General features: G+C 45.2%; 1 protein-coding gene across 7 annotated transcripts in view; it reads left to right on the forward strand.

Annotated features, from left to right (window-relative positions):
* CACNA1E (calcium voltage-gated channel subunit alpha1 E) overlaps positions 1–24,339 on the forward strand; it is a 536,699-nt gene that overhangs the window by 207,534 nt on the left and 304,826 nt on the right. For all 7 annotated transcript variants that reach the window (XM_027565502.1, XM_027565501.1, XM_027565503.1 and 4 more), the window contains exons 4-5: positions 19,611–19,716; positions 20,567–20,706. In XM_027565502.1, the coding sequence (XP_027421303.1) occupies positions 19,611–19,716; positions 20,567–20,706 (246 nt within the window). The remainder of the gene's footprint in view (positions 1–19,610; positions 19,717–20,566; positions 20,707–24,339) is intronic.

Genomic DNA, 24,339 nt, shown 5'->3' on the forward strand with positions numbered 1-24,339 from the left:
GTGCCAAGTGTGGTCTTATTGCCTGTGGGTGGTTGATTTGAATTGCTGTTGCAACTGCATAATTTTGAGGCTTTTTTGGGCTGCATTTGGTCCTGCTGCATTTTTGCTGCATCTGTTTACCCCAATCGCTGGAGAATTTGGAAAGCCTGTCTCAGAAGTATGCACTGGCTTTCTGAAGGCTTGTGTCAATAAAGCCAGACGGTGGCAGGGGGGTGGGATGTCACTTTTTTTTTTCCTCCTCCCCATTTGGGAAAGATGAAAAAGGTGTGACCAAACAGTAGGTAACAGGTTAGAGGGGAGAGGTGCTGTGGTGGTGAGGTTTGTCAGTGATTAGACTCAGGTGTCATTTCCGTAGCCAAGACACAAGGGGCTCTTAGTGGCTTCCGGGACCCAGAGAAGAGCCTCTGCAAACCAGCGAGAGGAAGTTCCTCCTCTCAAGTCTTTCCCAGCCTTCAGCTCAGTTTTAGGTTTGAAGTGTTTCAAACTTTCTGTGCCTCTTTTGTCAGTTTCCACACTATTGTCTCATGGGGCTGGTCAGAGTCAAAAAGCATGAAATGGATTTTTAGCAGTCAGTCATTGACGTCCTGGCCATTTCCAGCTGTGTGCTATTGGAAACTGTCTCACTCCAGCTCCATCAGGGATGTTTCTTTTCAGCAGGTGATTTCTATCAGCATCAAGGCTAATTCCTCATTTAGCCTCTTTGTGTGGAAGTCATATGTATGCAGGCTGTCAGTTTCATCTCTACCATTGGTCTTCAAACTTCACCGTGTCTCAGAATTTTCTGAAGGGCTTGTTAAAATACCGATGACTGGATCTCAGTCCTGGAGTTTCCGATTCCCTCTAGAAACTAAAAATTTGCATTTGTCACAAGTTTTCAGGTAACACTGATGCTGCTGGCCTTGGAACTGTACTTTGAGAACAACTGCTATGCCTGGTGATGCCTTTAGAGAAGACTAGTCTTACAAATCACTCGTCGAAAATCTCTGTCTCGTTTAACAGCCTGAAGCCTTGTTGTTAACGGGTTCTTTTGGGTTCGGGTCATGAGTCTTTGAGACTTTCTTTGCCAAAATGCAGATGATCTTGGGAGCAGGGACATAGTAAGCTAGTGTATGATATTATCAACTTGGTTCTTCTTCTTTCTGGGCTTATGATTGAGAGCAGTCTTGTCTGAGAACAGGCAAAGGACATGCCCCCTTTAATTCCAGCACCTAGCACAATGTTGGCACTCAGTGAGCATTCGGTAATCTGTTGTTGAATGATCGAATTCATCAGTTACTGTTGATTAGACACAAGCATAACTGAAGTGCCTAATAGTGTCTACTGGTGCACTGACCAGGTCCTATAGGACCTGGTGTAGCCTGAGTAGGGGGAGAGGAGGATGGTAGGAGGTGGTCAGGGCACTGGATAGCTGGCAGGGGATTGGAAGGTCATTCCATAGGAAGTTGGAGGTTGTAAAAAGTAGCTTCACCTAATTCAGAAGGTTGGTCAGGGTCGCTGTAGTTTCTGCGACATTCACCACAGGCTGTGCAAAAAGTACACTGTGTCTGTTGTTATCTGGCATTTGCTTGTACAGAACTCTTTATTAATTGGCACCCGGAGATCTATGGTTTAATAACAATTGAGATTTGTACTGATGGTCCCTAGGTACCACAATATGCTGTGGTGCTTTCTGAATATTATCAACAAAGCATTCATTACATTATGTTCAACATGGTTTGAATGGTGTGTGTACTTTATTGTATCTGGAGCTTTTGCAAATATATAATCCATACTGATTATATAAAGTGGCTCATTATCACTTTTTTTTTTCATTAAATTAAAACCTTCTTCTCTAGTTATACCGGATAACAGAGGAATTTTGGCATTGTTCTAAAAATGAGTCCTTTTTACTCTAGCAACGCTGTGGGACCTAGAGATGGATCCTCGTACGATTGTCGTAATGTCAGATGGTGGTTAGAACAAAGTCATTATTTTTTAAATGGATTGTTGTCTCAGCAGGCTTTAGATTTACTGGGTGAGTTTTCCAGCTGACAAGCTGGCATTGCATCTAACAGGGTGTGCTTGGTTCTGTGGGCTTACATTGAAAATGAACCCCCGAATTTCCAGGAGAGTCTCTAATAAGCATCTCAGCAAGAGGTGACACTGGTGGTAAAGAACCCGCCTGCCAGTGCAGGAGACCCGAGAGATGTGGGTTTGATCCCTGGGTACGATGGCCCAGGATCCCAACACCCCAGAATGTGGGAATTTTCTAGCATAGTCAGCATTTTTAAATTGTGATCCGTGGACCATCCCCCCACTCCCAAATGAAATGTAAGCAAAACTGTATTACGTTTTGGAAATAAGGGGCCACAGGATCACTTAAAATGCAATAGGATTTGTGATTTCAAGATAGAAAGCAAGAAAACACTGTACCAGAGGGACCAGGGAAGATCCCCTGGAGGAGGGCATGGCAACCCATTTCAGTGTTCTTGCCAGGATAATCCTAAGGACAGAAGACCTTGGTGGGCTATAGTCCATACTGTAGCAAAGAGTCAAACACGACTGAGTGACTTCACTTTCACTTTTCACTTTCATGCATTGGATAAGGCAATGGCAACCCACTCCAGTGTTCTTGCCTGGAGAATCCCAGGGACGGGGGAGCCTGGTGGGCTGCCGTCTGTGGGGTCACACAGAGTTGGACACGACTGAAGCGACTTAGCAGCAGCAACAGCAGCAATCCTAAGGACAGAGGACCCTGGTGGGCTGTAGTCCATAGTGTAGCAAAGAGTCAGACATGACTGGAGCGACTTAGCACAGCACAAGAAGTTGGCAGGTGATACTTCTCCCAAGTTGGCTGACTCACCTAACTTTTGTACCTTGGACTATTCTGTGCTCTGTTATAGTCTTGTCTCATTTCTGCTCGATCAAGATTAGAGGATGTTTGGCCTGAAACTGTTCATTGCAGGGTGATGGTCTTTAGATGCTTAAGGCTATGGAACTTTAGAGTCGGAACTTAGTTGGAACTTTAGATTGACCAGAATGACTGTCTTGATGACATCTAGATGATTGTTTCTGGAGTATAGGGACAGTTATATCCCTTTGGTACAGTGTTTTCTTGCTTTCTATCTTGAAATCACAAATCCCTACTGCATTTTAAGTGATCCTGTGTCCCCTCATTTCCAAAATGTAATACAGTTTTGCTTACATTTCATTTGGGAGTGGGGGGATGGTCCATGCATCACAATTTAAAAATGCTGACTGTGCTAGAAAATTCCCACATTCTGGGATGTTGGGATCCTGGGCCATTGTAGCCTATAGATACAAGTATGACGGGAACTCCACAGGGAAGAACTACAGGTCTGTGTTGGTGTGAGTACATCAGCATGCTGCCATGATGAAGCATGCACATTCTAAGCAGCGAGCACTAGAGTAGTATAGGAACTCTTGCTGTATCACCCTGATAGATGACCATCAGGCTTCCAGTGTCAGAGTGCTCTCCCGTTATTAGAAACTTAAAGGATAGCAAGTTGAAATACTCTTCCTTATAGTTTCCACCTGTTAGTTATTTTCCCCTCCTCTTCTGTTCTATAAAGCAACACGGACCCAAATCTCCTTCTTGTTCACTTGTGCTGTGAACACAGTACTATAGCACTGAGCAGTGCTGTTGGCTAGAACTTTCTGTGATGGTTTATGTTTCTATTTGTGCAGTCTAATGCTGTAGCAGCTAGCCACATGTGGCTTCTGAGCACTTGACACATGGCTGTCGTGACCAAGTGTTAAATTTTATTTCATTTGAATTAATTCAAATTTAAATAGCCACATGTGGCCAGTAGCCACAGTACGGGGCAGCAGAGGTAGAAAGGCTACATAGAGTCAGAAAGGCTGAGTTGCTATCTGGGATCTGTCTGTCGTTCGCTTTGTAACTGGACAGGGTTTCCCTAGCTTGGTGCAAAGGCCTTCCTGTGATCCACTCTGCACGTGGCACCAACCCGTCTCAGCTGCTGTAGTGCCCTCCTCTCCCTCTGTCGATGGGCTGCCTGAAGGGACCGTCCTTTCCCAGGCTTCTGTGCTTGAGCCCTTGCTGCTCTCTATGCCTAGAACATCTTCTCTCTCTTCCCCTGACTGCTCAGCTTTAAGACTCTACTTGAGGTCATTTCCTCCAGGAAGCCTTCTTTAATTTCTCTCGGCAGAGTAAGACCAACTCCCTCCTCCTGGCTTCCAGATGATACCTGGTTTATTACTTTATTGTAGTACTTACCCCATAGTTTTAGTATTGGTTTTAAATCCCTGTAAGTGAGAGCTCATTATCTTTAAGTTTTAAATGACCGGGACATAGAACAGTGCTTATTAACATTGGCATTAAACATGTTTATTTAAATTAAAATAATTTTTTAAGGTTTCTTTGTGTGAAGAAATTGCATTCTAGCTCTGATGATTTGAGGTTGTAGTCAACTGAAAACCTTGGATCTTTTGCTATGAATTGATGGCAGAGTTAATTTTCCCTCACACTGTTCCCATTCAATTTAATTTTTGAATGTAAGTTCGGTACTCTGTTTATTTCATTTTATTTCCTTGCTTTTGGGCAACAGTCCATCCTGTAGAGATCCTTTTCAAGTGGGGACAGGGAACTAACATTCTTTGAGCATCCATGAACTTCAGACCCCATGCATGTTATTATCCACATTTTATATATAGGAAAACAGGCTAAAGAAGATTAAGTCAGTTGCCCCACGTCATCACCAGTGAACGTGAACCCTGCTGGTCTGAATCCAAAGCTTAGGTGGTGTTCATGACACATTGTTTCTAGACTCTTTTCAGGATAGTGAGCACTCTTAATGTGAGCGCTTTGTCAACTGCAGACCGGACAGGTTCGTGCTTTATCCTTTCATTCAAGTAATTGATGAAAATATGGTTAGAATTGGGACCCTCCCTTCTGCTTACCACTAGTACATTGGTCAGTGTTCATCGACTGTTCAGCTTTTCTCACATTTTCTCAACTTTAACCAGCTGATAGCCCTCTATCTCATCTGTAAGGATATTGGGCAAGATATCCTTGTCATATCCTTGTCATAGGCTTTGCTGAAATCCATACACACTTTTTTATCTATTTCATGCCTGTGCAAAGAATCCACCTGTAATGCAGGAGTTCTGCATTCAGTCCCTGGGTCAGGAAGATCCCCTGGAGAAGGACATAGCAACCCACTCCAGTATTCTTGCTGGGGAAATCCCATGGACAGAGGAGCCTGGAGGGCTACAGCCCATGGGGTCACAAAGAATCGGACACAACTTAGCTTCTAAACCACCATACCTGTATTAGGCTAGGAAATAACATCTTGCTTTCTCCGAGGTCCATACTGGGTGTTATTTTCAGAGACTCACCTAGACAGCATTTTATTTCTTTACTAGACAGTAGAAGTTTTGAAGTCTAGAATCCCAGGAGTTGAAGTGATATTAGACATCAGCTGGTCCACTGCCCAGTTGAGGAAAGCTTCACCTTAGAGGTTAGGATTTACCAGTCTCTGCTTGGAAGCGTTAGTGTGTCAGTTAAAAACATGGCCTTTAGATTCAAGTCTTGATACCACCTTCACCACTTCTAGCTGTGTGCCTTGGGAGTTATTTGACCTTGGTGTGTTCAGAATCCTCAACCATAAAATGGAAATAGAAATTTTACCCACAGTGTGTATCTTATGGGATTTTCGTGACGATCAGATGAAATAACATGTAAAACGTAAGAATAATGTCTGGCTCATAGCAAGCCATGAGTACATCTTGGTTGTTAGTGTCTGGTTAATTTCAGATGAATCACCATTAAATTTCTACAGATCAATTTTCCCCTTCTAACAATACCATTTGCTTTCTACTGACTTGCTGGCTCTCTAACCGGAGCACTGCCAGATGTTTATGTGGCCTCAAGTTGGTTTCGTAACCTCGCTGAGCCTCAGTGTCTTTAGGCGTGAGGTATAGGTCACCTGCCCTGCTTTGCCTCCCTTCCAAGACTGTTGTAAGGCTAACATCAGCTAATATGTGGCAAAGTCCTTTGTAAAGATGTTAGATATTGGGGACTTGCTTGTAGTTCAGACTGTAAAGAATCTGCCTGCAATGCAGGAGACTCGGGTTTGATCCCTGTGTCGGAAAGATCCTCTGGAGAAGGAATGGCAACCCACTCCATTATTCTTGGCTGGAGAATCCCATGGACAGAGGACCCTGGCAGGCTATAGCCCATGGGGTCGCAAAGACTAGGACACGACTGAACGACTAACAGTACTACTACTGCTAACATTTTATTAAGTATTTACTATGTGCCAGATTCTTGTGCTAAGGGTGTCCCATGGATTACTGCATTTATTCCCCGTGACGGTCCTACAGAGATATGCATGCTTGTTTTCTGCATTTCACAGTTGGGAGGATTACATGGAGAGGTTAACTCATTTGCCCAAGATTACACAATACGTGAGAGCTGGAGACCTGGATCAGAGCCCGTGCTCTCAACCACCTCAATGAGGTGGTCTGCCCACCAGCCCTTTTTGTTTTTCTTCTCAGAGTTATTGGGTTTACATTTTTAATGTTGCATTAAAAAACACCTACATCCAAACCTGCCTTTTTTCATGCATCTCTAATGCCAATTTTATACCAACATTATCTCTGAGGACATGTTTGGATTTACAACTCAGAGAAAAATATCTTTAGGAGCAATAACATTGCAGAATTTTCCTAGCAAACTTTTGATGAAAGCAGATAAGATACTCAAAACCATCAGCCGTAGACCAAGGCATTCTGCTTTGTTTTTGTACATAAATGATAGTTGCAGGTTTCAGGTGGCCTGATTGAAGGCATGTGGAAGGGTCTGTCCTAGAGCCCTGGCTTGACCTCTGGGCAGGTTTTCTTCTCAGGGGTTCTGGGTCTTCTAGCTGCCTCCTCTTCATCTCTTTTCAGGCTTCTGAGTACTTAGAGTCTCCATCTTTGTCCTGTCGGAAAAGGGAGTCAGGATTGGATTCCATGAACTCTGGAGGAAGCTTCTGAAAGGGCAAGACGGATGTGACAGGAAGGGGGAACCTACATGGCTTGAAGCCCACAGCCATTTGCCTCATGAGCCTGGGGAAGGTCATCCAGCCGGGATACCAGAGGGCCTTTTACCTGCGGGAACTGGGTGCAGATGTGAACGTGAATGGAGAACTCAGATGTAGGGTGTCTGGAAGCCAGGCAGAAGACTCAAAGGAAATTAGGGAGTGGGCTTACAAAAAGTGAAAGGAACTGCCTCTTCTTTCTGCTAACTTTGGATTGTGTTTGCAAGGGAGTTTGTATTTATGAGATAGCTGAGCCATATGGATGTACAAGGATGCATGTGTTCTCCTGGTCTGTTGATACGAGAGCAGTTGAAGGGCGTGGGCTTGTCTGGAGGTGGGGCAAGTAGGCGGATGTGGTAACATCAGGAGGGGGCAGCATGTGGAATATGGGCCCATGTAAATTCAGAGGATCTGGGCATTTTGGCAACCTACTGTTCCTTTCTCATAGATCGTTATGTATGTATTTATTTATTTTTGAGGTTGCCATCTGCCCTTCCTCCCCCAGAGTTTTGTGGATAAAGTTGTTCTGTCTTCTGTGGATAACCTCTTTCCCTGGTGATGATTAGAGAGTAAACAACAAATTCCCACCCCTGAATGTACAGGCTCAGAAAGACTGAGCTCACTTATGTCACAAATATCAGTAGGCAGGCTCAGAGGAGCAAAGCGAAGGAATAGATTCTAGGAAATGAGAATGGTCTGACAGCTCTCCACACTTCCACCGTGAAGGACACTGGCTTCAGAACAGTTGTAAAGTTGTATCATCTCTTTCTCTTCTCTTAACCTTCATTGCTTTTTATTTTCATGTACTTATTTTTGTATCATTTACCAGCACTATGTGGGGATGATGATCTGGGCCCGGAGAGTTTTCCGTGCCTCAGTTTACATCCCTGGCAATGTTGAGAGGAAAGTATTGTATCATTTTAGTTGCTAAATCATGTCTGACTCTTTGCGACCCCGTAAACTGTACCCACCAAGCTCCTCTGTCCATGGAATTTTCCAGGCAAGAATACTAGAGTGGGTTGCCATTTCCTTCTCCAAGGGATCTTCCCAACCCAGGGATTGAACCCACATCTCCTGCATTGCAGGTGGATTCTTTACTGCTGAGCCACTGGGGAAACCCCTCAGAGGAAACTAACCTTTAATAATTACTTACTGGGTGGCCAGCACTCTACAGTGTGCATTAGAGACATCCATCACTTTACCCAGTCCTGAGGGAAATAGATATTATTGTCTCTTCTGACAGATGATTAGCCCAGGGTCACAGGAAGACGTGTCTGGCCAACTCCATTGACTCTTCTCTTTCCACTGTACTACACTGCCTCGGATCAGACCAGAAGAGTAGCAAGTACTCTTCTCTAACAGAGCATCCTTTTAGGATGACCCTGAATTGCTTGCCTGCATCAGTAGCACCTGCTGGGTATGAGGCTAAACCAGTGGAGGGGTAAGGAATCAGTAGATGGGAAAAGAGCAAAGGTCTCTTCCCCAGCACCACGAAATGGGTGTGTGACAATTTGCTCTGTGTCATTGGAATGTGAGCATCATTTGGAATTGGGGCTCTTTGCTATTTTTGTCTCCTTTCTTCATCAAAAGCTCCATTGTCAGACTCTCTTCATCACTCTGCAGGGACTTCTGATTTGGAAGTGCCAATTCTCCTGTTCTTTTTAATATCAGCATAGAAAGTCCATTTCCTGTTTTCCAGCTCTCAAAAAGTCTATTCTCAGCCTTCCCTTTTCCAGGGCACCCATAGTGTGAGTGATAGTGGGAGGAAGCAACTTTTATGACTTTTTTTCTGGAGTTTCATCTTTTACTGAATGCTTCTGGCTTTGTGGCTAGTTGAGGAAAATGGGGGTTGTGGGGACAGAGGGGGTGCAGGAACGACTTTACTATCTCAGTAGAGAGTGTAGGAAAGGGTTCCGATAGGTTTATAAAAGCAGCCTTAAGTTCACCCCCAGGCCCCCATTTTGAGGATTCTGACTTTTCTTTAACTGTCTCATGGAGGTATTTCTAGCCAATTGTCATGGAGCTTCTGTTATTGAAAGTTTAGAAATATTTCCACTGTAGACACTTGAGAGGCATGCCTGGGTGTGCCAGGACTCTGCTTTGGTTGTTATTGTTGGATGTCAGTAGCTTCTCCAAAGGTGGCTTCTCTCCATTGTAATAATGGAGGCTCCTCCTTTCTGTCTTACTTCCCTTACCATCATGTTACCTATTAGCACCACAGACTAATAGGATATTAGACTTACAGGGACCTAGAGAAATGCGCATCAAAGCCAAGGGTCAGAGAGGGTAAGTGACCACCGCTGGTCTCTCAGTAAGTGACTGAGGCTGGGCTGGAATCCAGTGCTCCTGACTCTCGGTTCAGGACTTTGTTGATCACATTTCCTCTGTGCTTTCTTCAGTCTTTGTGTACTCATCATCCTTCTGTCCCTTCATCCTCTTTCTGGGATGTTTTCCTCCCATTTTTAGTTAGCAGGTACATATTTTTAGTGTTTTTCTAGGTTGGGCATTGAAGGCGGGGGTCATGATTAATAAGAAAGGACTTAAGAAAAAGGAGGAATGGACCAGAGAAGAAAATTCAGGAGAAGCCAACCAGCACGGATCCAGTTGAATCTGTGAATGGGACTGGGAGGCAATCCATGAGAATGGATTATGAGAATGGGAGGCAGTGGTTCAGAACAATGGCTAATATTTCCTTCTCCCAAAATGTTGCTTGAGAATGTTATGAAGGGGTAGTAGTTAACAGGCACTGAGCTTCTACCCAGCGCAAGGGTCACGTCTCAGTAGATGGGAGATTGGATGCTCCAGCATGTACTTATCTCACAGTGTTTTCTGGACTCTTCAGTGATCCTGAGAGAGTAAACCATCCAGACCCTAACCTTAAGAGAGACGCTCTTGAGAACAGTCAAGTAGGGATGGAGAAGTAAACTCAATAAAAAGATCCCTTTCTTTTAGAAGCCTCCATTCAAGCCAGGAAGCCAAGGGAGTTTGATTTGATTGCTCTGATAATAGGTTCCTAAGCTTTTCAGGAATCCAAAGAGGTTTCTAGTCCTGGCTCTGGAAAAATCTTATTCCTTCTGTGATTTCAGTTTCTACGTCTATAAAATGAGTGTGCTGGATTAGCTAACGGAACTCTAAGGCACTTCTCATTTCTTACCGAGGTGCCCCTGGGATTCTAGTTTCCTCATTTGTTATCTCTCGTGACTTGAGGGCACCTTTGACTGTCACTGCCTTCACCATGGAAGGCAGTGTTCTTCTCCCTGAATGCACGTGAAAATCAGCCTGAGTCCTTCTGGATATTCTGATGCCCAGACAGTAGCTGAAATGAATTAAATTAGAATTTCTAAAGATGGAATCCGTGCATCTTTAATTTTTAAAAGCCTCCCAGGTGATTCCGCTGTGTAGACAGGCTGAGATCCACTGATGATCTAGAAGAAGAGGAGAGCCTTTACCTGATATGTTTCTTTGAAATATGCTTTTAATCACATGTCTTGGTTGCTTCCTCTCAGTTGTCTTATAGCCACAGTGATATAGTGGAGGGGCCTCCCAGAATTCAGCCTGAGAGAATGGGGTGATTGATTCTTCTTTTTCATGGTGTTGGCAGACGGTTCACTTGTGGCTGCTTCTTGCACACGTCTGGCTGCACAGGTCCCTAGCCTTCTGTGCTAAGGGTGAAGCTTCAGACTTCCAGAAGGCAGGTCTGCTAGGGGAGCATCTCAAGTCTAAGGGGCAGAGTGTCTTGCTGACCCAGGAGGCCCTTGAGCAAGTGACTGAAGATTCATTGACATTCTTCCTTCCTGTTTGTTAACTCCGTGTGTGTCGGAGGGTTGTCCAGCTCAACTGCTGTCAAATTTAGGCATCTCTAGTATCCTTGATGGTTTCCTAGGGACATGGTGCTTGCAGTGAGTGATGTGTGGAACTGGCTAGTCACAGCTTGTGGGTTTCAATTGTGTGTATCTCTTCCCAACTCCATGTGTATGGGTGTCAAGTTGGTAGCTTGAGTTTGCCATGGAGACAGGTTTACACTCCAGAAATTGACACTTGCTACGCACCAGGGCTTTTCTCTCTTTTAGGGAGGATGGTTTTTAAACATTTATTCTTGCAACACTTAGTTTACTACTTAACAATATAGTCCATTTGCTTGTGGAACTTCTCTGAATTGCCCCAGATTTGCCTTTGGGTGGCCGCTCCATCCAGTGGTCTCAGCCTTGCCCTTCGGAAGAACTTAGACAGTTTCAGCGTCCCCTCTGACAAGCTAGCCCTTCAGATATTTGCTAAGAGCTATGATGTCTCTCTCCAGTCTTCTTTTTATAAGCTGAGAATCCTTAGTGCTGTCAACATTGTCTCATGTGGTTTGGAGGCTCATAGGTGTCTTTGAATGTTGGGGTGCAATAGCAGGGTTTTTTGAGGAAAACAAAAACTTCTGCCAGAGATGATCTGTGGACTCTTTCACAGAAGGCTTTTCCTTTTCTTTCTGCAATTCAGAGTACCATCTGAGCCCCACAGAGTCAGTGGGGATGTGGAGTAGGCTACAGTCTTGGGTGTGGTTGCTGATGGCAGCCCACGTTCTTTGCCTAAAACACACGTTGCTGCCAGAAAGGCTTGATGGGCTTGAATTCATCAGAGTGTCATCAAAACACAGATTCTGGCTTCTGAAACAGGTAATTTTCCCACCACTGTTTTGTTTTCCTTCCAGAGGCTTTTAATATTTCCCCTTTCTTTCTTCCCTTTTCTGTAGCATTCAATCATTTGTCTCCTGATCACCAAAACTCTGTGTCGAATGACAGCGTTTTGAGTCCAGGATTCAGCGTGACACACAGAAAGGGAATTTGTCAAGGCTTATCCAGCTGTCTGTTAGTGAGAGGAGAGAGAGGGAAGCCGGTGCTGGCTGAGTTTCGCAGAATTACCACTTCCCATCCTTTTGGAACTGGGGCTCAGCTGAGACTGAGCACTGGTTAACCATGTTGGCAATGATGTGAACTTCCTTTCAGTCTTTTTATATAGAGGGCAGGGACATGGGAGTGAGATGGGTGTTGTTTGGTCTAAAAGCAATGAAAAGTTCAATGCAGCTACACAGCCAACATCGCAGGGTTAGTGCTGGGGATCTTTTGTTTTGAGTAACTGAGTCCATTGACCTCCCTAAGAGAGCAGAGGGCCGTATGGGCAAACAGAAAACCTTTTGGGGAGGTTCTCTGCCTCTTTGCTCTATTTTCAACATTGCTTCCTTTGTCTTTCATTCATTAGGATTTCAGTCTTTAGGAGTAGGTGTAATGGCATTTCCATCTTCTTGACAGAGAGAGGGAGAGAGGTGTGTTCAGGACTGCCTGTCAGATGGTGAATTTGAACAGAGGCAGCTGTTGTCATGGTGATGGTAGGTTGCATCCCACCACCATGGAAACCAAAGTTAAAAAACTGATGTTAAGGCTGGAAGTCACATGACACATTTTTGTTTTGTTTTGTTTTAAAAAAAGAGAAAGGAGTTTGGTTTTTCAATCTGTTTTTTTTTTTTTTTTTTTAAGGCGCGTTGGGTGGTGAGAAAAATTCCAATAAGGAAGCGATGAGATAATGAAATGGGACAACGCGAAGTATGCAGAGCCTTGCACCTCATTTTCCTGCTTGTTAGCAGGATGAATGGGGATGGGAAAGGCAGGACAGATCCAGGATGGATTTCCAGAATTGCAGTCAGAATTGTGTACTGGTTGTTCTATCACAAGAGCAAACGCTGGGGTTTAGCCCTCCTGCCCTTCAGTGGCTGTGTGTCGTCCACCCCATTGGGACAGAGACTGGGAACCTAAAAATAAGGACTGAGAAAAGAGTTGGGGGTGGAGTTGAGGGTGTGACCTGCCCCAGACATGAGAGTGGTTCATACATTGATAAATTCAGATGCTTAACGTTGTCTTTCAGGAAATTGAAAAATTTATCAGTAACCCCTGAGAACCCCAACGAATGCAATGTCTCTCTTTATTTCCTTTTCTGAATGAGACTTCTTTGGATACTCTGTCCTGCTGGGTCAGCCACAGAAGCAGGTTCAAAGAAGTCCAGGAGGAGCCTATCCAGGAGCATGTTAGCCTCTGGGCCTAGGCTCCCTTGGACCATGACTTACCTCTGAACCTGACCTCTAACCTCTGAACCTGGGTCAGGCAGAGCTGCGAAGGCTTGCTGAGAGTGTTAGAAAGCCCTCTTGGCTCATCATCTTTTTATCTCATAGTCACTCCTATTTCATCTCATGATCTGGAGAGAAGGTGAAACATCTTTCCAGGAAGGAGAGCTGGCCCCAGGCCTACCAGGGCTGGTTTGGATTTTCTTTTCAGTCTGGGAGGCATTGAAGAACTGTACACACGGCGTGTGTGGAAAGGCTGGGAGACGACTTTTCCTGTGAGCATACTGGCCTCTGGGAGGGGTGCAGACAGTGTCCGTGGAGACGATGGTGGTGGCCCTGTCTATGTCTGGGGTTTAGGCATGAGGTCCCGTCTCTGCCCTACTTCTGGTCCCTCTAGGGCAGATGTGTCGTTCTCCATGGCCCAGGCAGGGGCTATGATCTCACCAGCATTATCTCACTGCATTTCCATCAGGGTCTGTAGGAGCCAGAGCCGGACCTCTATGATGGTTCAACCCCTCCCATTCTTAGCCCTGGCCTTGGGTGTGATGAATGTCCCTTCTAATCACTGGGAAAGATTGCATCAGAGCCATCAGCTTCATAAATCCTCCTCTGGGGACTGCTGTTTGGATGTGCTTTCCATATTCCCAGGAGGTTCTGGGCCAAATGTCTTTGCTCTCTTCCCGGAGACTCATTACCATAATTTTCTTTTCAATCCTTTATTGCTGTGGGTCTCTTCAATGTCAGCCCCTGGCTGCAGCCAGCCAGCCCACTCCCGGCGGCTGTGACCACTCACAGATGCTTCCCCCAAAGCTTCAAGCCACAGCTGATGCTTAAAGATGGATTTAGTAGGAGAATAAAAATGACTGCGCATGTGTGTAGCACCTTGCGGTTTCAAAGGTTTCTTTTTAAAAATATTTATTTTATATTGGAGTATGGTTGATGTACAATGTTGTGTTCATTTCAGGTGTACAACAAAATGATTCAGTTATGCATATACATGTAGCTGTTCTTTTTCAGATTCTTTTCCATTATAGGTCATTCATTACAGAGTATTGAGCAGACTGCTATGCTATATATACAGTAAGCCTTTGTTGATCATCTATTTTATACATAGTAGTGTGTGCATATTCGCGTGTCATCTTAGACTTTGATCCTCACATTGTCCTTCTTTGGCTCTGGAGGAATGGGTGGTGGTGGTTTTCCCTGACTTGAGTACCATGTTGGGGTGACTTGTGGAAAACCGTGGCTCTGGTTTCCATTGCCAAACTACATATTCTCCATCGCATTCCAGGTCACGAGGGAAATTCTGATTCTTCTCATATTAAAAAGGCAGCCCGAAGGTCTTGGATAGCTAGATTTCACTATCATTCATTTTTAAACTATCCCTTTGGTGTTGAAGAAATCACAGACTTGGCAGCACCCCCTGCCCCAAGACTGTCTTTGAGCCAACATTCCACTTGTTAGAATGTGTCTGTGCAGCTGTGAGTAGAAGATTGTGCATAATGATGCCCAGGCTGTCTTCTGACTTCCATCTCTTAGAATTGGGCATCCCCACACAGGAGTCAAGGGTGGACAGGAGGAAAGGAGACAGACTTGCCCATAGGGAGCGTGCTTTGGTCCTGGGGTGAGGGATGAAGATGGGTCCTGAGGCCTGCTATCCTGAGACTGTGCTATTCTGGACTCCCCCAGGAGTTTACAGGAACGGCCTAGGCACCCACAGGCTGCCCCCGACAACAGCGCATGCTGCACCAGCCCTGGGGTTGGAAGGGAGCACAGCCCACAGGCTGCCCCCGACGACAGCACGTGCTCCACCAGCCCTGGGGTTGGAAGGGAGCACAGCATTCCCTCGGCCTGCCGTGCCTCTGGTGAGCCCTCGGCCCCTCTGAGCTCGTTCAGTCTCCCCGGAGTCCCAGCCTCACGGCTCTGAGATGAAGCTGCTGAGAGTAGAAGGGACCTAGGATCAGCACCAGGTGGTACAGAGATGCTTGTCTCCCTGGGGGCACCCAGGTTTGCTGCATGGGCCCCAAGTCCTGCTCAGTCCTGTACCTTCACATCAGTCCCTGCAGGGTGGGCAGAGGGAAGGCAGTGCCCAGGCCCGGCCACCAGGGCTCTGTGGACAGGCAGAGCCAGCACTACCATGGTAGCCAGTGGCTCGCCGGGAGGGCAGCCCTCCCTGTCCCCTGCCCCAGCTCTCTGGGCTTCAGGAAAGGAGATGAACAAATAGCAGGTGTGCAGGCCAAGTCGTGCTGCTTGAATTAGCTGTGTTGCTAAGGAAACAAGTCAACCATTTGAAGGAAGGAGCATTGGGTAACAGAGATAAATCAATAAGGAAACCTATTTTTATCATTTCCCTAATGATTGTCTTGAAGCTGTGAGACGGGGAAGGGAGAGTTGGAGTGACACAGGTCCTCATTAACGGGCTCAGAGGGAGAAAGGAGTAAAGGGTGTTCGGGGAGCTTGCCAAGAAAGTTTATAAAATGAGGCCCCTAGCAAGCAGACAGCGAGACAGATGCAGAGGAGGCAGCTTTGCAGGTTTCAAAGAACTTCCATGGCCATTTCCTCATTTGGTCCAGTCTCTTTGTTCTTCTGCATTTGATCCTCTCAGAAATCTTGATCTAATAATTTCCATGACCCTCAGGTTGGTATAGGTTTTTATGTTGGTTTGTTTACTTGTTTGTTTCAGAATAAATCTAGCTTTAATTGATTTCACAGCTGTATATGAATACATGCTCATTATAACACACTGCATTAAGGAGCAAAGAAGAAATCCTACTACCCCAAGAAAACTCATTATCCTTCTAACAAGACAGATTTTTTTCCTTTGCTCTGATAAAATCTTTTTTTCATTAAAGGGATCTTCTATGCATGCTGGTTTCTTTTTTTGAAGAGTTGATATGTGTACATCACTTGGCTGACAAGGGTCCGTATAGTCAAAGCTGTGATTTTTCCAGTAGTCATGTACGGATGTGAGAGTTGGACCATAGAGAGCGCAGAAGAATTGATGCTTTCAAACTGAGGTCCTGGAGAAAACTCTTGAAAGTCACTTTGACAGCAAGGAGATCAAACCAGTCAATCTGAAAGGAAATCAACCCTGAATACTCATTGGAAGGACTGATGCTGAATCTTCAATACTTTGGCCACCTGATGTGAAGAGCCGACTCGTTGAAAAATACTCTGATGCTGGGAAAGATTGAAGGGAGGAGGAGAAGGGAATGACAGAGAATAAGGTGGTTGGATGGCATCATCGATTCAAGGGACAAGAGTTTGAGCAATCTCTGGGAGATGGTAAAGGACAGGCAAGCCTGTTCTGTTTCATGATGGGTGTTGCTCTTTGAGGCCTTGGCGACGCAGAGTTGCCTTTGACCTTTCTGAGCACGTCTTTGTCTGTCCTGTGAGGTGCATCCTTGTGCCCTGCAGGCCCTTCCTTGCAGCCCAGGCTCTTTCCCTGGGAGGTACATCAGAGCCGTTGCTAAGGGCCTGAAGTTCTGTCTTGGGAAGACTGGGAGCAGTGCCCCTGAGTCAGCTCCCAGGTGGGGGTCCAAGCCAGCGGGAGTGACTACAGCCTGGTCATTATGATGGCTCCTCAGCGGAGCTGCAGCTCACAGGCGGGGACGCCTCCCTTTCACTCAGCCTGCGCTTAACACTGAGTGAATTTCTTCTCTGTGTCTGGAGCTCTGCTGAGCCCCGCCGGTAGAGACGTGAACAAACCCTGGCCCTGCTTTCCAGGTAGAGTTTCTTGGGGAGATCAATGTGATGATGAAATTGCACCCTGTGGAGAGCTGGGGGGCACAGGGAGAAACCTTTACAGGCCAGGTGATATTTCACCTTGATCTTGATATATGACCAAGAAGAGAGGAGAAAGGCCATTGCAGGAGGAAGCAAAAGCACTGACATGTAAGGGCCCGTTCTTTGTACTTTCTTCAGAAAGAGAAGCAGATGGGAGGTTGAAGGGAAGAGCTACAAGGGGGAGTGGCTGGGGCCTGGGTAGGGTTGGGTGTTCTTTCCTGGTCTTCTCTCCTAAGATTTCCCTGGCCCCCTTCTCTCTTTCACCTAGTCCACTTGGGCTTCTGGACCCCCTCTGCCACCCATCCTCACACCCACTTCACACCTCTGCGTCCCAGTCAGATAACCTAAGCACAGAACTCTCTGTTCAGACCAGTAAGCTCACCTAGCCCAGAATGTCCAGGTGCAGACAGATCAGCCTTGTGGTAGACACAGGGCTAGCCTCCTCAGCAAGGTGTGGCCATCACCATACAGGATGCTTACAGCAGGAGAGAGGCTGACAAGTCAGATTTCCTGTGACTGGTCAGGTATCTGGATGGCTGAGAATTCACGAGGGCTCAATAAATGGCACCACCCAAGGCCTAGGTGGCTAGAATCTAAAAGTGAGAGTTTGGTAATTCATAGGTTCTGAGAAGACCCTGTTTCCACATCCTCCCAACCCAAACCCTCTGCCTGCAGTCTTATGTCTAAGGGCCCACTCAGAGCAGTGATCCTTTGGCTTAAAATTTTGAAAATGTCAAATACATGCATCCTTGAGAGGGATGTTCCTTTAGGCCTTGTAGAGCGCCCCGACCTCAGGATGAATTCACGTCTGGGGCACTCTGGGGTGAAATTACAGTGCAGAAGCAAAGATAAAACTATGGGAATTCAGTTTGTCTGTGGACTAGCTGTGTGGGGGAACTCGTCACAAGAACGTAGGCACGTTAAGTGAGATGAGCATCTCTGAGGTGTGTTTGCTAGAGTGTTTGGCTCTCAGGGGCCTAGCTTGGTACACAGAGAGACCGAAGCAGAAGGGATGGCGAGATGGCTGGGGGGCTTTCTTTGTGGTGCGGTGAGGCTCTCTCCTCTGACTGAGTGGGTTTCAGTGAGCACAGTGGGGTGTGGAGGCAGGAGGCTGGTGCTGAGGTTCTCTGAGGCCCATCTCGTTTTCAGATCTGGCTGCTTTGCCCTGCAGGACAGCAGAAGCTGGCAGAACTGTCCTGAGGGTATGAGTCCTGGGCGAGTGTTGGGTGTGTGGGAAAGGAAGACAGCCAGCTGCTGGGGCTGTGACTCAGGGATGGATGGGGGCAGGGAGGAGGTGCTGCTAAATGAAAATGAAAAGTTCTGGAGGCTCGGATGCAAGCTGGCCATCTCACCCCCTGCAACCTACCATTCTAGCATCAGGACCAGAGCAACTGGCGGGCAAGTTGCATCCTGCACGGACCCCCCTCTCCTCCGTCTGTCAGGGATGTGTGAGTGCCCTTTGACCATGGATGTTCACAGCCACATATAACCTGGTGGGGATGACGAAGCATCGGGGGACGTGTTTATGGTTTGTCCTCCTCCTGTGCCACCTAGGGAGGGCTCTGGGCCCTATGTCCTGCACAGCCAGCCTGAATGGGGGTAGGAGGGAGACAAGATCCCTTCCTCTCCCTCCACTTCACTGCACTTACTACCTGTTGCTCCCGCCTGGATTCCAGATGCTGCCAGATCACAGGTTGTTCAGCAAGACTAGCGGCAGCAGCTCACTCCTGTTTGTCGCAATAGTAGTTATAGAATGAAATCCCATGTGCAGAATGACTCTGGAGCTGGTGATTCCCTCTCCTTTTTTCTAGAAGTTCCCCACTCCCGCCTCCTCCTGGTTTTACAGCACAACCTTTCTGCGGGAGCCAGGATGCTGGCACTGGAATCACAGTCCTGTTTTTCTAAAAGTCGCAGGGAGCCCACTCACCTCTCTTCAGAAAAATGCAACAGAAAACAAAGCCTGAATTCATTATCCTCTCATTTGTAGTTTGATTCCTAGAGGCCCCGACTTCGGTGCCCTGGATGCAAGCTCATGATCTGTATCTCTGCTTCCTTTAGATGTAGACGCTTAGGAGAAAATAAAATGGGACAAAGCTAGTTTCTCCTGGACCCATTAAATATTATCCTGAACTGGATATTAACATAAAAGGGAGCTCATGGAGAGAATGGCTCCTTTTCTAAGGGCCCTTCTTCTATTCAGTTGAGCAGAGCTTCAAGAGAAGGGCACTCCAGATGTGATTGCCAGAGACAGCCACAAACAGCCGCAGCTGGATCCTTGCTGGAGCATCAGTGGTTTGAAGATAAAGAACATGGAGCCTGCAACAGCATCATTGTTTCTTCCTCTCTTTGTCCCACTTCCTTTTTCGGTCCTGGTTAATTCCCAGATATGTCAGTGAAATCACTAAGAATCTGGAATGTCTACCATATGTCTAATACATTATTTACTGACTGCATTCTTCCTTTCCTTGAGAACATGCTTTGTCTTCAGAGTCTGATCAGAAACGGTTCTAGTTCCGTGTGCTAAGGACCAGCCACTGTTCTGCCTTCCGGTCTGCTCCTGTCAATCATGCTGACTGCACAGGCATGATGTGGGTTGATGAAGTTTGTGTATGGATGTACATAGCCATCTTGGAGGCTGTCCTTCTCTCTTTGGTGATTCTGTTTCTTAACTCCTCCTTTCCCACGCCGTTTGAGTACATGATCTTGGCCACCATCATTGCCAATTGCATCGTCTTGGCCCTGGAGCAACATCTTCCTGAGGATGACAAGACCCCAATGTCCCGCAGACTGGTAGGTGCCTCTCTCCTTCTCATCTTTCTTTCCCCCTGTTCCTCTTCTTCCCTGGTTTCCTTCTCCTTTGCTTCATCACCTGGCCCCCTTCTCTCTTTTCCTACTCTACACTTCTGTGAATTTGTTCTTTGCTGAGGAACAGGTTGGTGACAAGTCCCACTGGGATTCATAAAGAGGACTGACCTTTTAAATTTCTGCTCCCAGGAAGTTCTGTGTCTACAGCACATGGCAGCCAGGCAAGAAGAAAGGAAAGGCCCAGGGTCCGCTTTCTTCTCTCTTCTTCCTGGGGGACTTTGAGAATGAGAGGAAAAAGGGAGAGTAAAGGAGAGAGCATGAAGGATGCTCAAAGCCTGTGTGCCTTCATGGTTCTGAACTTCCTAAATGTTTGTCCATATTCTCTGTAAAGAAATTATCCATGTGTCTAAAGTACCCCTCCCAAAGAGAACAAAGAAAATGCTTAAAATCCAAACAAATGGGTAAGTGGTTCCAGTCTGATTACCCATGGATGAGAAAGGACTCTTAAGCTTCCAGTATAAGTGATGACCATCTGTGGGAATGCTAGCCCCTTCAAGGCAAAGCCAGCACCATCAGTATTTGCCTTGGGAAGACAGCTGGTCCTGGGTGTGAGCCCCACATCCACCCACTTCTGCAGCTGGCTTCCCTTGCTCTTGTGCACTCTGTGAGTCCTGCAGCACCCTCACTTCCCGGCTGTACATGGGCCTGGCTCAGCACAGGCAGCCTGGTGTCCTGTAGGAGACAGGAAAAGTCAGAGCAGAGGGGTAGCTAGGCAGGGAGTGCCTTGGTTGAAACAGTCCTCCTCTTACCAACACCTCTGTTCTTCATCCCGCAGGAGAAGACAGAACCCTATTTCATTGGGATCTTTTGCTTTGAAGCTGGGATCAAAATCGTGGCCCTGGGGTTCATCTTCCATAAGGGATCATACCTCCGCAATGGTTGGAATGTCATGGACTTCATCGTGGTCCTCAGTGGGTGAGTCCTCTTCCCGTCTCTTCTTTGCACTTGGAGGTGCCTGTGGGGTCATGAAGTGGCTGGTGCAAAGAACCTGGGAGTGGCGGGGGCGGGGGGAGACAATTCTGTGGAGGAGAGGAGGAGGAAGAAGTTCAAGGATAAGATTCCCATGGTTCTGAGCCATGGCTGAGCCAGCTGCAGGGGAGTGCAAGTGTTCTGGAGACGCACATGGCATTAGACAGAGGCTGTGGACCCAAGGTCTGGCTGCTGCTGCTTCTGGTTTCCCGTTCTATGCTCTGCTAGTGCTGAACACATGTTTCCAAATGAGTCTTTTCACTAAAGCAAGCAGCTTGCCCTGGCATGAGGGAAAACCCCCGTAATGGGCCAAAGGATGCTATCGGGTGCAGTTTTCTTTAGGAGGTTGGGAAAGACTCTTTTAAGTATATTCTCTGAAATGATAGTTGGGACTCGTGTCTTGACAAAAGAGGATTTAAAAAAATGATTTACAGATTTATTTATTTATAGATTTATGCATGTTTATAATATGAGAAGCTGGAAAACTGAATCATGTGAAACTGTTTGATAACACATCCCTTTGGAAATTGACATGGTAACATTACGTTGTGTTAAGGTGGTATATGTGATGGCAGCACTTTTATTTAAATATTTGGTAATTCTGCTTTTGAAAATGAATATAGTGTGCCTCTACTGGGCCGGTCCGGTGCTGTTGTCAGCATATGTGATGGGTCTTGGGACTGGTGTTGGTGAGCATGCCTCCTCAGGCTTTTGTGGCTTCTCGTGTGTCTCTGTATCAGGCTGCTCTTGGTACCTGCAGGCGAGGGGGCAGTCTGTGGGTCCTCTGTGGGCGTGGCTGCAAAAAGTGTAGCATGGAAATTCCTTTACCCGCTGCCCAGAAGTTGAAACCTGTGAGGACAAGTTAAGAGCTGGGTGGAAAAGTGAGGAGCGGGGAGAGATGAGCTACCATTACTATTGACCAAAGACGGAGGGGAGCAAAGAAGACCTTTTTCTTTTTTTTCAGAGGACTTGGGCAGGTAAAATCTGACAAGAATGAGAGTTTAGAAACACTTGCATCTTTTCATTGTCTTGTGCAACAGACACAATTGTCATACGTTTAATCTTCATGTCAACTATGATTAAGTGAAAGGGGAAAAGTTGAAGGTGTAATAGACTAGAATGTATAAATAGAAACTAGCGAGCATTGAGCCCCTTAGCATAGGGAACAGATAAGTAGTAGAGATGACTCTTTATGTTTAAAAACATCTGTTGTCTTACAAAAGGATCTTCTGGTTATTTTTCTAAAAGAAAATGCTACTACTGCATTTAAAGTGTGATTTAGTGTGTAAAGATACAGCTTCTGCGTAGTGTTTCAGAAGTACACAGTGTAGACTGTAGTACACCTGGGTGATGTCTTGTGGGTTTTATCCCCATTTAATTAAACTGTGATTGACAAATGAAAATTGTCTATATTTAAGGTATACAATGTGATGATTTGATACATTGTAAAATGATTACTGCAATCAAACTGATTAACATATCCATCACCTCACGTAATTTTATTTATGGTGGTTAGAACACTTGAAAACTACACTTTTAGCAAACTTCAAGTATGTTATACATTATTATTTACTATATGATCATATAGTAATAATATAATAATATAGGTATTATTATTTACCATGATGAATACTAGGTCTGCAGAATGTATACATCTGTAGCTGAAAGTTTCTACCCTTTGATCAATATCTTCTCCTTTCCCCTACCCCCAGTCCCTCATAACCACCTTTCCTTCCATTGTTATTATGACTTCCACTTCTAAAAAATTAGTATAGTCAATATAACTGAGAGTGTGCAGCGTTTGTCTTTACTTTGCATAGTGCCCTTTAGGTTCATCCATGCTGTTACAAATGGCAGGAATTCCTTTTTAAAGACTGAATAATGTTCTTACGTGTGTGTGTGTGTGCATGTATATCTGGATCACAGTTTCTTTATCCACTCATTCACTGATGGAAATGTAGGTTGTGTCCGTATCTGGCTATTGTGAATAATACTGCAGTGCACAGGGGTCCTTAGACATCTGTCTGAGGTAATGATTTCATTTTCTTTGAACATGAAATGTCTCTATTTCATTTTCTCTGGACACAATACCCAGAAGTGAAATTACTGGATTATATGGTAGCTCTATTTTTAATTCTTCTGAGGAATTTCCGTACTATTTTCTACAGTGACTGGGCCAATTTACATTTCTACCAACAATGCACAAGAATTCTTTTTTCTCCACATCCTCACCAACAGTTGTTATCTTTTGACTTTTGCTAATATTAATAGCTTGGGGATGATTTAAATGTCCCTAAAATAATATATACTATATAAACAGTCCCCAACTTATGATGGTTTACCTTACAGTTTTTTTGAGTTTCTGATGATGCAAAAGCAATATTCCTCCAGTAGCAACTGAACTTTGAATTTTGATGTTTTCCGTAGGCAGGATGGTACTGTCTTATGATGCTGGGCAGTGGCAGATACAGCTCCCAGTCAGCCCTGAGATCATGAGGGTTATTGTTGTGTTTTTTACTTTCAGTATAGTATTCAATAAATTACATGAGATATTCAACACTTATTTAAAAATTAGCTTTGTGTTGCATGATTTTACCTAAGTGTAGTCTAATGCAAGTGTTCTAAGAAGATACAAGGTAACTAGGCTCAGCTCTGATGTTCATTAGGGACCTTTCTTGGCAAAGTAATGTCTCTGCTTTATAATATGCTATCTAGGTTGGTTATAGCTTTTCTTCCAAGGAGTAAGCGTCTTTTAATTTCATGCTGCAGTCACCATCTGCAGTGATTTTGGAGCTCAAGTAAATAAAAGTCTCTCACTGTTTCCATTGTTCATTAGGTTAGGTGTATTAAATGTGTTTTCAGCTTATGTTGAGTTTATTGGGGTGTAACCTCATCATAAGTCATGGAAGATCTATACAGTAAAAGGCCTTAAATGAATCTGAGTCATTTTAGAAATATGATCTGTTTAAAAGAAGACTACTGTAATGTGTGGGTTAAATGTTAAAATTATGTGAATTCTTAGTCTCACCAAATCTTATATGTGTCAGAGGCCATTTGAAATTTCTTGTCTAGTCCATTTATTTTCATTTCAAACTATTCTATGTTTAATAAGGAAAATTTGGAAAATATGGAAAAAAAGAAAAAAGTCACTAAGAAAAATTCCTGATTATTTTGTGGTATTTTCTTCCGGCCTTTTTGATGCTTAGCAAGCTCTCTTTTCAATGCTTGTAATTTTGCTGCCTTTTCTCAGTATATTATGGGCATAGTACATGTTACTCCATATTTTGGTAAAAAGCAGTAAAGACTGATCAGCAGTTTATGAAGTAGATGTACTCAGCTTCTGTATCCATTTTTGTACTTATCTGAGACCTAGGTTGCTTTCTGGGTTTGGCTGTTATGAATAATTATTAAAGATGCTCCAGTGTACATCTTTTGGGTGTCACATTTTAAGAGGCATTGTGACAGGTTGAAGTTCTTTTAGAAGAGACTCTGCTTGCTGGGGTGGGGCCTAGGAAGTAGGATGTGTGAGGGAAGATGTAGAAATTGGCATTGAAAGACAAGAGAAGCTAGTGGGAGCCA

Source organism: Bos indicus x Bos taurus, chromosome 16 (genome assembly GCF_003369695.1).
Source record: "Bos indicus x Bos taurus breed Angus x Brahman F1 hybrid chromosome 16, Bos_hybrid_MaternalHap_v2.0, whole genome shotgun sequence".
Taxonomy (NCBI): domain Eukaryota; kingdom Metazoa; phylum Chordata; class Mammalia; order Artiodactyla; family Bovidae; genus Bos; species Bos indicus x Bos taurus.